General features: G+C 40.6%; 1 protein-coding gene across 1 annotated transcript in view; it reads right to left on the bottom strand.

Annotated features, from left to right (window-relative positions):
* Positions 1 to 5,716: 5,716 nt before the first annotated feature.
* Positions 5,717 to 14,675, bottom strand: part of tars2 (threonyl-tRNA synthetase 2, mitochondrial) — a 19,721-nt gene continuing 10,762 nt past the window's right edge. The window contains exons 11-18 of the mRNA XM_078252842.1: positions 13,951 to 14,113; positions 11,709 to 11,846; positions 10,318 to 10,395; positions 9,421 to 9,521; positions 8,349 to 8,450; positions 8,172 to 8,244; positions 6,086 to 6,200; positions 5,717 to 5,989 (exon numbers count right to left, since the gene is read on the bottom strand). Coding sequence (XP_078108968.1) covers positions 5,847 to 5,989; positions 6,086 to 6,200; positions 8,172 to 8,244; positions 8,349 to 8,450; positions 9,421 to 9,521; positions 10,318 to 10,395; positions 11,709 to 11,846; positions 13,951 to 14,113 — 913 coding nt within the window. The 3' untranslated portion in view covers positions 5,717 to 5,846. The remainder of the gene's footprint in view (positions 5,990 to 6,085; positions 6,201 to 8,171; positions 8,245 to 8,348; positions 8,451 to 9,420; positions 9,522 to 10,317; positions 10,396 to 11,708; positions 11,847 to 13,950; positions 14,114 to 14,675) is intronic.

A 14,675-nucleotide genomic window follows, 5' to 3' on the forward strand; every position in this document is an offset into this window, starting at 1 on the left:
AGCACCTCCCCCCCCTCCATTAGCCTTGTATGAACTGACCGGTCTGTCTCTCCTTCCCTCGGCCAGGCTTAAGTTACACTACCCTCCACAAGCAGGAATCCTGAAAACAACCTAAGGTCAAAGCCTGAGGTCAGCCTCTCCTCCTCTTACTCCCCAAAGCTTCACTACTCTTTGCACAGCATACTGAGATGATGAAAGGGGGGTGAAAGTTTATTCAACATGCTCTGGATGTACTACATGCACACAGATCATGTAGGGATGGATTTCTGAATAAACACCTTCTACTGTGGCTTCAATTACAGTTATGGCATAGTTAGAAAAGAAGCAGTTATTTATTGCATTTTACAATAAATTATTTTTAATAACTTCTGCTTTGCAATGATTTCTCATACGTATTCCATTAGTGCAGTGATAAATGACTTTCCAGTAATAAAATATCACATCATTTTTATTCAATTCAATCCAATTCAAAATGTTGTGTGAGCAAGTGAATCAACTCTTTCAGCTATCAGTTGTCACTATTAGTTAACTTGCATCTTGGAAGTCTCTGAGTCTGGATGTATGCCCCACACTCAGGTTTTCTGCCAGCCCAATGATTTCTTGAGTCTGCCTTGATTCTGTTGCGTCCTTTAAGATTTTTAAACAACACAAGCAGCAGTGTAGAATATCAGAGCATGGGCGTCTTCCATATGGGTTGGCACAAAGTCATGCAAGCAAATTCAAAACTGATGCTTGCCTCACGAGCCTTCCTTCTTCTCCTCCTCATACAAAACGTAAGAATTCACAGTGAGTTGCAGCAGGAACAGAATTGCAACTGTAAATATTTGTAAATTCAGAGAGGGGTTGATTTATTCTCCTCGTGTACTAACCTGGCCTCAGAGTCAATATGACCTCTGACCTTCCCCTGAACCCATAAACTCCATCCTCCTGAGAGCGATTCAACAGGTTGGCTACAACAATAAACCGAATGCCTCTTCCGCACAGAGAGACTTTTCTTTCTCTGGCCTCTGTCTGCTCTCTCTTCTCTCTAGGTATCCCACTCTGATGAGAGCAGGATAGCAAATCAGGTCAGCAGTGTGTTGAGCATAGCAGACATACTTGGGAACAGACTGAGGCCAGGCTGAGACTGTACACTACTGTGCTGAGTTATGAGCTATCTGTGTGTCTTTGTGAGTTTTATGTGTCTTTCCCCGGCCTGGCACAGTCACCAGCTCAGCGTGAGTGCATGCATGCAGGAGCATCTATTCCCTTAAAATGAATCTAAAGCCAAGTGCAAGCACGCGTCTAAATCAAAGGCCTGAACTTCGCACCGGTGGATTAAAGTGGAGACCGTCTGACGGGTTGAGAGAGCAGCCAGATCAAATAAGGAGCAACATAGAGGAGAGGAAAGAAGAGACAGAGGGAGTTGGCGAGAGGGAATGAGAGTCGAGCCTTTTTGACCGTGCAGCGCGGGTGGGCTGAGGTTTTGGGGTTAAAGAAGAAAAAAGTTTTCTGGCAACTTTATTCCGCAGAGAAGAAGAAAGAATGTATCCGGATTGTTGCCCTGCAAACAAGAAAATGAGTCCCCACACAGCTGCATAGTTAGGTGTTTTTATGTGTGCACTAGTGCTGCACTGCTTTCATATACAGTATTTGCATGAAAAACATTTACCCCCGGGACACCTGTTGAACTGAGTAAACAGTCCAAATGATCTAGTGAAATTCCTTCAGGTGGTAAATTACAAGCCCATTTACAACAATACCGACTTAAACACACACACACAAAGGCATGGAGGCTGAATATTGGAGGGAGGAGGGTTCTATTAGTCCAAATAAGTGTGTGTGTGTGTGTGTGTTTGTATGTTGAGAAAAGGTCAGCGGAGGGTCTTGACAGCTGGGTACCTGTCACAGTTTGGCTCTGAGCCCCACAGACCTCCTATTATTGTTTTCAGTGGCTTCACTTTCTAAGGCTGCCTTGGCAGTGATCACATTTCTGTCTCTCTGCTCACACTCTTTCTTTCTTGCCCCTACTCTAAAACACACATAAAATATGTACACACACACACACACACACACACACACACACACACAGGTTATTTATAACGGGGTGGAAAGGAAAGGCAGCCTGTGGCCTCACAGGACCTATTTTGGAAGGTTCAGCCCTCAATCAGTCAGGCTGACAGTTCCTCAGTGATACCAGTTGAACAATACAGAGCAGCCTGTTTATCTTCTTCCGGCCGGCCTTGTCAAGCTCTGCCTCCCTGCCTGGGTCGCCGTCACCGTGACTCCCTCCAGGAAGTCATGGTGAAGACTTTTGTCCTGGAAGTCCAGATCCCTTCTGGGCAAAAGTAATCTCGAAACAACTACTGTTGGGCTCCCAACATGCTTCTTTATTAGGAAATGCTTTCTCTACTCACTATCATTTTAGTGAACACTTAAAGTTGCTGAAGACTTGGCTTCAAATCTAAAGTACTTCTCTAAAACACAGATATTCATGACTAAATAAGCAAAAAACAAACTTAGAAAACATTAAAGCGCCCATATTATGCTCATTTTCAGGTTCATAATTGTATTTTAAGGTTGTACCAGAATAGGTTTGCATGGTTTCATTTTCAAAATTCACCATATTTTTGTTGTACTGCACAGCTCTCTCTCACTGCTGCAGATCCTCTTTTCACCTGGTCTCTGTTTTAGCTACAGAGTGATACCAGAACAGCTCACCCGGAGACTGAAGGCAGGACACATTCAGAAACCGTATCTCACTCAAACAGCATGGATGGATTTTTTTCAAAGTTTGTATGTGTGTGGAAGCACCAGAGACACAAAATAACACCCCAAATCCCAGAAAGTGTTTTTTTCATAATATGGGCACTTTAAGGTATGATTCATAAAGAGTTTGACACTCAATGATTATTCAATTAATTGATTAGTTGAGCGACAGAAAATTAATCAGCTATTTTAAAAATCAAGTCATCGTTTTAGTAATTTTTTAAGCACAAATGGCAAACATACTGGTTCAAATGTGACGATTTGATGCTTTTCTTTGTTAATGATAGTAAACTGAATATATTTGTGGGGTTGTGGATATTTTTCTCTAATTTCTGACATTTCATAGATAAAATGATTAATCAAATCTGACTGACAGTGACCCAACAAACAACAAACTGCCATCAGACTCGTTCAAATGTTGCTAAATCCTAATTGGTGCACGAAGTATGTGACATCAACTTTTCCCAGTTAAAAGAGTACAGAGACAAAAAGGAAATAGATAGTTCTCATGTGAAATCACCAAAACTGTTGTAACTTCAGCAGACAATAATTTGCTCATGTAGAACTCCATCACTCATAGCAAGAAGCTGATTGAAAAAAACATTTCAGGGCATCTTTAAAGAGATGGACAGTTCTTTATGGTTTTCCCATTAGGACTTCTCTTATATTACACTGCTGTAGATATCCATCTATGTCTCCCTGGATGAATTCTCTTTATTATCTCACTATATACTAAAAAGGTTTTTTTTCTACACTGCCACACAGCAGCTTTCTTTTTTGTTAAACCCCTTTAGCTAAAAATAATTTCCTATGAACTCTCTGCGACTCCACCAGTTGAATGAAAGAATGCTTTGTGTGGGGGTAGGGTAGAGGGTGGGAGCAATGTGAAAGTGAGGAGGGCGAGGGGAGCCTGATATTGTTATCTATTAAGTAAAGATTTCAGTGTTTACTGGAGCTAATGGTCTGTGTCATCACTACGTAACTACTGTTCAATGCTGGCTGGAAGCTGTGCCACATTTAGCACAAAGCCGACAGCAGAATAAGAGCATAGGCTCGCAACAAAGAGTACTATAAATATTAACATGGTATGATATTAACAATAAATCAGTGAGAAAGAACTTGTGTGTATTCTGCTTCATGTGCTTGTGTAATAAAATGTTTAAGTGAAATATCTCAATGGATTACATTTGGTACAGACATTCAAGTCCCCTTCAGGATGAACAGTAACAAATTTGACTTCCTTCCTCCCCATTTTTCATCTAATGCCAATTTCATCTAATGCCTCCATCAAAATTTCAATTTGTCCAATACTTATTGGCGTAGGACCAAATACCTGCAGAACTAATGACAGTCCCATCAGCCTCAGCTGTACATTGTGTTTAGTATTAATTAGCAAATGTAAGCATGCTAAACTAATGGTAAAAACGATAAACATTATATGAATGATGAACATAATAGCTCCTGTTAGCATTTAGCTCATAGCACTGCAGTGCCTAAGCACAGTCTCACAGTGCTGCTAGCACTGCTGTATACTTAGTCTTGTTTAATTGCTGTTTTTCAACTCTGTGAGCAACACAAATTAAGTTTCATTCACCGCCATAATATTACGATGCCAGCAGGCGAATGTCAAAACCTGAGACATAAAAACAAATAGAATTACCACCTTGCGGTTGTTATGCCTCTGCCAACCAGTCTGTCCAGACTCATATAATAGTTGTAGTGAAGACTTTGAAGCAATTTAATGAAAAGGTATTAAGTACAATTTTTGCTGAAACATGGATGCTTCACACTTATCTTCAACTCGGCAGCTTAGTGTCACCAATTCAGTATCAGTACTTCAGTAAATGAAATATTGTCACAATATCCCCTTCTGTTCCTAAGTTCTAGCGTTGAATATTGGGTAGAAAAGTGTTTTTGCGGAACATTATGTCAGTGAAATTGACTTTCTATTTTTGATCCTATTAGGAATTTGTGTTAAAGTTTGTCACAATTTAGCTTTAATTTATTAATTTTTGACCTCCAAAATCTAAGCCGTTCATCCTTGAATCCAAGTGGACGTTTGTGACAAATTTGAATAAATTCCCCTCCGGTGTTCCTGAGATAGCACGTTCCAGGAAAGGGACGGACGGACAACCCAAAAACATAATACTACATGAGAATTTTCTTTAAGGGTGTACTGACCCTTTAACACCATACTGTTGGGCCTCAGGTCTTTTTGATGGCCTTCTGTGATTCCACCACTTAGCATTACCCCCTGTAAAGAAATAGAGAGGAATTTAGAGGCATTTCTTACATGTTCTATTACATGTGTGCGCTTGAAACATGGATGCCATTGACTTTGTTTCGGCCCAATCTGAGCTTGTTGAAGACCTTTTTTTCCCCCCAATCTGAGGTGACCTGTGTCTGACTTACAGCACTGTAAGTTGCTGTAAGACAGTTTTTAGATCTCCAGAAGAACTAAAAACACAATCCCCTCCACCGGTTTCACCACCAGCTTTGTTGAAGGAGCTGCTTTTGTCCAGTTGACCCAGTTTATTCTCTCTGAGTACCATCTCGCCCTCTGTCACTGTTGTGACTGATGTCTTTTCCATCCTGCTGCCCTCTCTCAATTAAAAGGAAAAACTTCCAATCTTTTTGACCTTTACCTTGACTTGGCTGTTTCCACTAAACACACATGAAAACACACAGCTCTGACACTGCTGCTCCCTCTCCTATTTTAGCCAAATCCCCCCTCGTATCCTCCCTTTCTTCCAGTCTTTTAAAGGTATGTCTGGTTTTCTATTCTGATATCATGACACACACTTACATAAGAGGGAGGTTCACATATTTATTGGATTCTAGCTAACAAATTGCAACTGTAGCCAATATGAGACTGATAGTGATCTTAATATAGCCTTAAAGCTCCTCTCTGTACTTTTTCAGACAGATTTATCAGCGAATGTCATTAATGCACAAACCAACAAGTAAGGAATCTTTTATATACTTTAATTACAAATTTTAGCAGCCATCTCTTCAGACAAAGCCAAGGTATAACAGCTTGAACATGTAAAACAAACATTTATTACATCAGTGACTCATTATTTCCAGGACTTTTTCCATTAAAACTCATCCAGGTTGCTCCTGGTGTCTCGTAGCTGGGTGAGGGATGTCAGCACCTCCTCTGTCGGCCTCCTCCCAAGCTGTTTACCCCCTCTGCTCCTCACATTTACTGTTCCACTCTCACTCTCCTTATCCCCCACCACTGGACAAAAACACAAAAATAAAATGTTAACATTTAACATCAGTAGCAATGAATATATTAAGTAGCCACAGTTTTCATCCTATTATTCATCTTTACCAAATATGTAGTTGTACTGGGCCAGCTGAGCAGAGCGAATCTTCTTATTTAAGGTTGCTCCCTGATCATCATCCAAATCTGCCATGAAGCCAGCTTCACAGAACTGCCGGACCACCTTAACAGAAGAGAGGCACTTCTTTTAAGATTGTATTTGTACTGTTGTTCTTAAAGTAACAGGCAACTTAAAGGTCCAATATGTAATATAGTTACTGTAATAAATCTCAAAATGACCTCAATGCATTATCACATATTAAGGAAACATGCTAAGTTGAAATACTATCTTTTCTGACAACAATGCTAATGCCAGTATTTTCTCCTTTTGAAATTTCCGTTCCGTGACGGAATTTCTGTTAGTGTTTTGGCCTGTGTGTTGTTATCAACTGCCCAGTTTGACAGCCAGGCCAGGTTGCCAGATATACCTGTAAACACTTAACCCAGCGCGCTACAGCTGTAACGTTAGTACAGCCATGAAAGCAGCAAACAAATGAACAGGATCAACGGAGATAATAAATTCTACCCGGCCTAAAAAAAAACCCGGCATGTTTCTAACATTTGCGTGACCAGAGACTAACAAACCCCGGGTAAATATTGGAGATGTATTTGAAAGATGGAGACAGCTTAGAGCCCAAAAGGACGCCGAGTTGGCCAATTTCTTCCTGAACAGGTAAGAATTTAACCTGACTCCGCCAGATGGATTGCTTCGCATTTGCTCGGCATATCCATCTGGGAACTTTCCGTTGGAGAACTTTTGGGAAGGGGTGAAAATACTGGTTAGCTGATTGGATAAACCATCTGTCTATCACCACCTATGTTGGTGATAGACGGGAGAAGAGCAAAAACATCTTTTCCTCCGAGAAAAGCCTCCACTGCCGTTTTTTGCTCTTCTTTCAATGAAAGAATACTTTCTAATTCGGATAAAACTTGCGCGACAGCTACGCTCATCTCATCCGTGGAAGCCATCATGTTGTTTAGACTGAACAGTCGCTTCTCGTTGCGTCACACCTAAACCCACCTCAAAACCAACGCTGATTGGTCGGTCGTTTGGCGAACGGCTCCAAATTTTCTCTGTCTCAAGATGCCAGACTGATCTGCAAGTGGAAAACTGGAGCTCGCGAGATCAGGACGGTCTCACGAGGCTAGTAAGAATTGGTTGGCGGTTCGATCGCTGGCCCTGCAGTCCCATGTCGAAGTGTGCTTGGGCAAGACACTGAAACCCGAGTTGCCCCGATGCTGCGCACTGTAAATGTGTGTGAATGTTTATCTGATGGGCAGGTGGCACCTTGAACGGCAGCCTCGGCCACAGTGTGTTAATGTGTATGAATGGTGAACTATGTAAGCTACTATGTAAAGTGCTTTGAGTAGTCGTTAAGACTAGAAAAGTGCTATATAAAAACAGTCCATCTACATTTACATTTGTGTACTCACATTGAATTATACAGCTAGAGTACCCAAGTTGGTTACTCGCAAACAAAATTGAGACACAGCCAGTAAAGTGATCCCATGCTAACCCTGCTAACTGCTAACATTACTGGAGGACCAGGCAAGCAACCACGGCTGTTTACAACGTGTAGCCTGTTCAGCGGCCGTAGCCGACAACGGTGGGTTATTTTAGACAAGAGAGGGGGGCTGTAAATCGGGAAGAGAGGACTGTGAGTTTGCAGCGTGTTTAGCGATTGTTGCAGTAATTCTAAGCCAATAAAGTGTGTTCAGTCAGGTGGAGAGGACGGGAAGGTAGTGTTATTTCCTTCCTAATTCTAAGCAGAAAAAGTGTGTCTGTCAGTTGGGTACAGAGCTCCGCGTGAGCAAGGGGTTTTATGACTGTCAATATAGCCAGCATCTAACGTTAGCTACTCCGCTGTGCTGCGAAATAATGTCTGGCTATGTGAGACAAGCATCTAGCAACATTGTTGTGGATGCTGCGGTCTCAACCTCCATGAACTTCGAGTCTGGGTCTGGGGAGGAGGGGGCGGGGGAGACGACTCTTTCCAGTATTTTGAATTTCTACTGCAGTAACTATTTTAAACACTAGCTGTCAGTATTACATATTGCACCTTTAATAAAGACAGAAAGAAATCATCAGACTGACCCGTTTGCTGTATGACTCACTGTTGCCCCCAACAGGAATTACCATGACCTGCGCTGGGGACAACCACAGCGGCCTGGGTGAGGTAAAAGGAGAGATGATGGGTTGGGTACAGTGACTGCATCATAACAGCCTAATAAAATGCATCTGACTCCACGTGATTATTAATGGTCTTCTCACCATTTCCCTCCAAAGTTTTCAGCCAGTATAGCGATCATTCTCTCCAGTGATCCCAGCACCGCCCTGTGGATCATCACTGGCCTGTGCAACTGTCCGTCCCGACTGACAACAGGTAAAAAGAAGGAAAAGACGGTTATCAATAGAGTGAGGGTTGGGTGATATGATGAGAGAGATATATATATATATATATATAGATATATATATATATATATATAGATATATATATATATAGATATATATATATAGATATATATATATATATATATATATAGATATATATAGATATATATATATATATATATATATATATATATATATATATATATATAGATATATAGATATATATATATATATATATATATATATATAGATATATATATATATATATATATATAGATATATATATATATAGATATATATATATATATATATATATATATAGATATATATATATATATATATATATATAGATATATATATATAGATATATATATATATATATATATATATATAGATATATATATATATATATATATATATATATATATAGATATATATATATAGATATATATATATATATATATAGATATATATATATATATATATATATATAATGTCAGATGACGTAAACCTGACTTCTTGCCACAGCATTTTTACTGTAGCAGCTTTTGTTTAGTATCTCTCCGATTATTAATCAATGTTGCAAAGCAAAGGGCCGGACCCCTTCCTGGCAAAATTCTTTTGGTAATCCACTTTGGTAAAAGGAGACCATGAGGGAAGAAGGGTAGACTAATAAGAGGCAAAAAGCCATTTAAGGCAGAAACAGGGAAAATGTTGGCCTAAATTGATAAATTCAATAAAAGGACTCATCTTTCGTGATCAAATTAGGTCCCTATGAAGTTAGACTTCTGCCATTTTAACTTGAGCAATTACAGGACATCCTATACAGCAAGCATGTGGGTTCAACAGTGAAGAATATTCTACAAAAGTGCCAGCGTGCAGATTTAAATAACTACACATGTAGGAATGTTTAAGATTTCAAGCCAAATGCAGAAATTTATGACTGACTCACCCGACATACTGAAGATCAAATCTGATCGGCAGCTGGAAGTCCAACTGGATTGTGGCACACTGGTGTTGTCTGCCAATAGCATCTTTGATCTGGATGTCAATCTATGAAGAAACATGTAGGAGTGTGTTAGCATCAGGCTTCACTTCTCTGTTGTGATGACAAACTGCATTTTTGTGGACAGAAGTGGTAACAGGTTTCCAAGAGAAGCTGATCTAGCTAATTGTGGCTAGCACACCCTAGCTAGATGACTGTGAGGAATGTTTGTTTGTTACATGGAGCGTGTCAGTGTGTATCTAACCCCACCCTGACTTGACCTACCTCCACTCTCTGTGCCCCCACATGAGCTCGATCACATAACATCTGCCTGAAGCTGATTTCCTCTTGTTGCTTACTGACTTGAACGAGTAAAAGTGAAAATGCCTCAAAGAAGACCAAGGTTATTCAAAAATTAAGCCACTTTGTTTTCATAAAAACGCAAGTAGCTATACATTTTCTATCAACAATCATCACACATTTCTGTGTTTTAGGGGTTCCTGTGGTGTGATCTGTATCATTTAATGCTCAAAGATGTGTCTTTGCAGAGCCAAAAGGAAAACAAAGACATCCATGTCGCTCTCTAATCTACAAGAATCCGTTAGATTGGATTGAAGATGGAAAATCAACACACTATTTTTGATAGTTCAACAACTTGGGAAATAGGGTTTTCTTCCTGAGAGTTAGATGAGAAGATTGATATCACCCTCATGTCTGTCGATTAAATCAGCTGCCATTAGCAGATTAGCTTAGCATCAAAACCAAATATGTTTTGGCTGCTGTTAGCAGATACTATGATAAACAATATTTACACTTGTGTGTGGAAATCGGTTTCCTTTACTGCATGTTGCCCTTTCCACTGACCTTTGGTCCATAGAAGGCTCCGTCTCCTGGGTTCAACTCCCAACGTTCACCAAAGTGCTGCAGACTCCTCTCCAACTGCTACACGCACACACACACACACACACACACACACACACACACACACACACAGTAGGCGTAAAAGTTAATGTAAGAACATTACTGCACCACCATGTTGGTTGGTCTGTGTGTGTGTTTGTGGCTGAGAGAGCGAGGAACCATAATGTTCAGTTACACTCAATTTATTTGGCTTAAAGTGCCACTGGACCTATTTAAAAGGCATCCATGGGGATTTAGAGATATACATCTACCCAGCAACCCGACGCGGAGCAGGTTTCTATAGGAAAAGTACCACTCGTATAATTGATTGTGGAAATCATTACACCACGTCATTGTATTTCGTTTCAAGAGTTTTTCCTATTGCAGTGATAAACTGGGTCCAAAATACAGTGCATACAGATTTGAACAGCTGGACCTGTCTAGAACTAGGTACCGAAACCAAACGGCCGGTATCTATCAGACCGAATGGCACGCACATTTTGGTGCCACTTAAATGCCTGCCCTGCCCTCCGGTGCTCTGAAATGGACATCACAGGCAACAGAAGCATCACTGCACATGACTCTAGTGAACTTTTCACTTGCAGCAGGTAACATTAGTCTACTATTAGCTAGTAGCTGGCTTAAACACAGTTAAAATGCTTAAAGCTAAACGGTCTAAAGTGTGGCTGCATTTCACTAGAAAAGGATTGCAACACCGGGACGTGTAACAGTCTGCTAAAGAAACAGTGTAGCACTGCACTTTTCAAGACACCATGGCCACTGCCAGTTGGAGATGTTGGAGAAACAACACAGACATGACTTCAGGTGCACCTCAAGAAAATGAAGCTGTTGTTGTAAAGTACCCTTCTGCCATTTAGTGGTTCTTCTTTTTGTTGTTTAACAGCAATTGACTGGTAAAATAAGTTATTGTCATAGGTTATTATTACATTTTAAAATGTATTCTTTAACCCTACCTACCACCTACCAAATACCGCTGGCAGGTTTAAAAAAGCATGTTTGTTTAAAAGATTGCCAAAGAAAAAACACTTACCCCAGAAAGAAGCTGAAAAAAACTTATTGTTTGTCGGATTAATACAATTCTTTGAGCCCACAGTGAGTAACAATGTGACAGGAGCAAAAAACGACCAAATGGCCTTAGCAATAAACCAGCTACTTTAATGTCGCAGATGGTCGTTTTGTGCTCTTTTATCGATTCAAGCACTGTTTAGACACCAACATCGTTTTAAAAGACGTTTAAGCACCAGTATCGAGCCTATCTAGAACTATGTATGATTTTGACATAGCACAATATGATAAAATGTGTGCATGTGTGTGAAATGCGAATGTGTGTTTACCTGCTCAGCATTATCCCATTGTTCAGGCTCCCCGAGGCATGGTGTAGGACGTGTAGAGAGGAGGCAGTGGAAGGAAAACCCAAAAACTTGATACACACTCTTCACAAAATCCAAACATGCCACAATCTCTTCTTCCAGCTAGAAAGACAAAGGCAATAAGAGGACATAATAATGTAAATTAAGAGACTAAAGACAGGGAAGTTTAAATTTAAACCAGGGTGGGTAAAGAAGAAAAAAACACACACACACACACACACGGGCTGAAACAATTCCTCAAATAACTCGAATAATTCGATTACAAAAAATCCTCGATGCAAAATGATTTGCCTCGAAGCTTTGTTAAATCAATGTTACCAACGTTGTATTGCTGACGGACGGTGTTTCCACACGGATCATTATTATTGTCGCACACCAGATGCTGCTAAGTCTGCGGGCGGCACATGCCAGAGCGTAAATAGTGAGGGGCTAAGAGAAGAGACAGGCTGGAGAAAATAACGGAAAGTGTCCAAAGTATGGAATCAGTTCAAACGTAGTTAAAACGAGAACTCTGGACAGTGTGTCTACTGAAAAACCGAACTAGCTTACCACAATAATAGCACGACGTCAACGCTTCAGCATCTCAACAGAAAACATTTCTCATCCATTCCACGAAGCGGACCCGACAAAAGTAAATCACGGAGTTGTATGGACGATGAAACTACACCAAACACACCAACTACCAAAAACAAAGACAAGAAAATACGTAGTGGTGAACACAATTTGATCTAAAGAGCCGACTTGTTGACTATCCCGTCGGAGAAACAGCTGATTTTGCACAACATTTTCTCTCACTCGCCCTCTTCACGGAGAAACAGCTGATCAACAATCTACTAGCATAAGTGTAACAGAGCTCATTCTATTTTACAATGTAATATGGCACTTAAATGCACTTCATGTGTTTAGTTTTTTGAGAGATGATTTGTAAGCAATGTAGGCAACAAAAATGTAGCTTTTTCCGAAAATTTAACCAAACTATTGTTTACCGTATTTTCCGGACTATAAGTCGCACTTTTTTTCATACTTTGGCTGGTCCTGCGACTTATAGTCACGTGCGACTTATATATCAAAATATATATAATTTAACATGTTTTTAAATGTTATTTCATGCTGAAAACATTACCATCTACAGCCGCGAGAGGCGCTCTAGGCTTGTGACAACTATATGCTGCTCCTAAAGACAACTGAGAAAGAAAAGAAACTGCAGGCGACTGCAGGTAGTAAAATACGCAGCCGAAAACGGTAATCGAGCAGCAGAACGAAAGTTTGGAGTGAGTGAGAAACTTGTGAGGGACTGGCGAAAAGGTTAGTCTTACTGCAATGAAGAAAACAAAGAGCGTTAATCGCGCGCTGAAATCCAGATGGCCAGAGCTGGAGGAAGGAGTCCACAGATGGGTGCTTGAACAACGTGCTGCTGGGAGAGGCTCGTCAACAGTGCAATTACGCTACGTTAACATACCGGACACCTACCGTATTCAGCCCCTTGTTCTGTGTGCTATTGTGTAGTAATAACTTGCCTTTCCAGATTAAATGTCTGTTCTTGGTCTTGGATTTTGTGAAATAAATTTCTAAATAAATGCGACTTATAGTCCAGTGCGACTTATATATGTTTTTTTCCTCTTCATGACGCATTTTTTGACTGATGCGACTTATACTCCGGAGCGACTTATAGTATTATATAGTTATAATACGGTATTATTGCTCTTCAATAAAACAAAAGTATTTCTTATCCGATTACTTGATGGAATAATCGGTAGAATACTCGATTACTAAAACAATCGATAGCTGCAGCCCTAATATATACAGTATTTACTGTAAAGCCTCCAGAGATTGAATCAGTATTTCAGCAGCTAACAGAGTGATGATTATCTTGTGACTATGATGTCTGTGAATTAACAGAATGCCAACAGAAGGTCTGGAGGAACGCAATCGGTATCATGGGAACTTTGCAGTGCACTATTTAGGGGATCAGGATTATAGAGACTGTACAGCCAGAGTGATGCACATATGGAGGTGTAATGTTTGAGCAGGACAAAGACCTTCATTCATGCAGGCAGAGGCCTCCTGGAATGTCTCTGGAGTTATTTGTACAGCCCATCTAATCACTGTAATATGGTCCCACATGTGTCCCATTCAATTTCTACCACACTCCCTTAAATCTGCAACAAAACATTTTGGTATGCATGTTTGTATGGGTTATGTGTACCTGCTCAGGTGTGCAGAAGATGTGAGCATCGTCCTGGCAGAACCTTCGAACACGAGTGAGACCTCCCAGCGCTCCGGAGAGCTCATTTCGATGCAGCGCCCCAAAGTCGGCCCATCGCAGTGGAAGCTCCCTCCACGAGCGAACACGCTGCTCAAACATAAGACTAAACACAGGAGAGTGAGGTTAAGTCTCTATTAAGACACTGGAGTACAGGAATGTGTGTAGAGTGCGGATCGGGTCGATTTTTCTGTCTGAGCCTGGCCCGCGTCTGACAGAACAGTAACCAAACCCGACCCCGACAGGCATTAAGATATTTATGTCCGAGCCCAGCCCGAGGCCGACAGTTAAAATCTCGTTTTTTCTCTCATATTAATGACACATGTACGTTTGTTTGTGTGGAAAGCCCACTTTTATTAATCAACGGTAGGAAGGCATTCGGAAATGTCAACAGATGAGCATCAGCTCACACGGGGCAACAAGCACACGTTAATAAGGTGTTTTAAATTTAAAATGTTAAATGTGTTAACCTTTCCTGATTGCTTCGTTTCCGACCGTGATCAGAAAACCAGGGGAGACTCGTTACCTCCAAGGCTGACGTTATAAAATTACTAACGTCGGGGTTAAAATCCCGTTTCTGGTGAGCAAATGAATGAACTTGGTTTTCAGTCTAGGGTTTATTTCAGACACTGCACACACTGTGTACAAAACTTAAACTTATTCCACCA

This window comes from Sander vitreus, chromosome 6, assembly GCF_031162955.1.
Source record: "Sander vitreus isolate 19-12246 chromosome 6, sanVit1, whole genome shotgun sequence".
NCBI classification, from domain to species: Eukaryota; Metazoa; Chordata; class Actinopteri; order Perciformes; family Percidae; genus Sander; species Sander vitreus.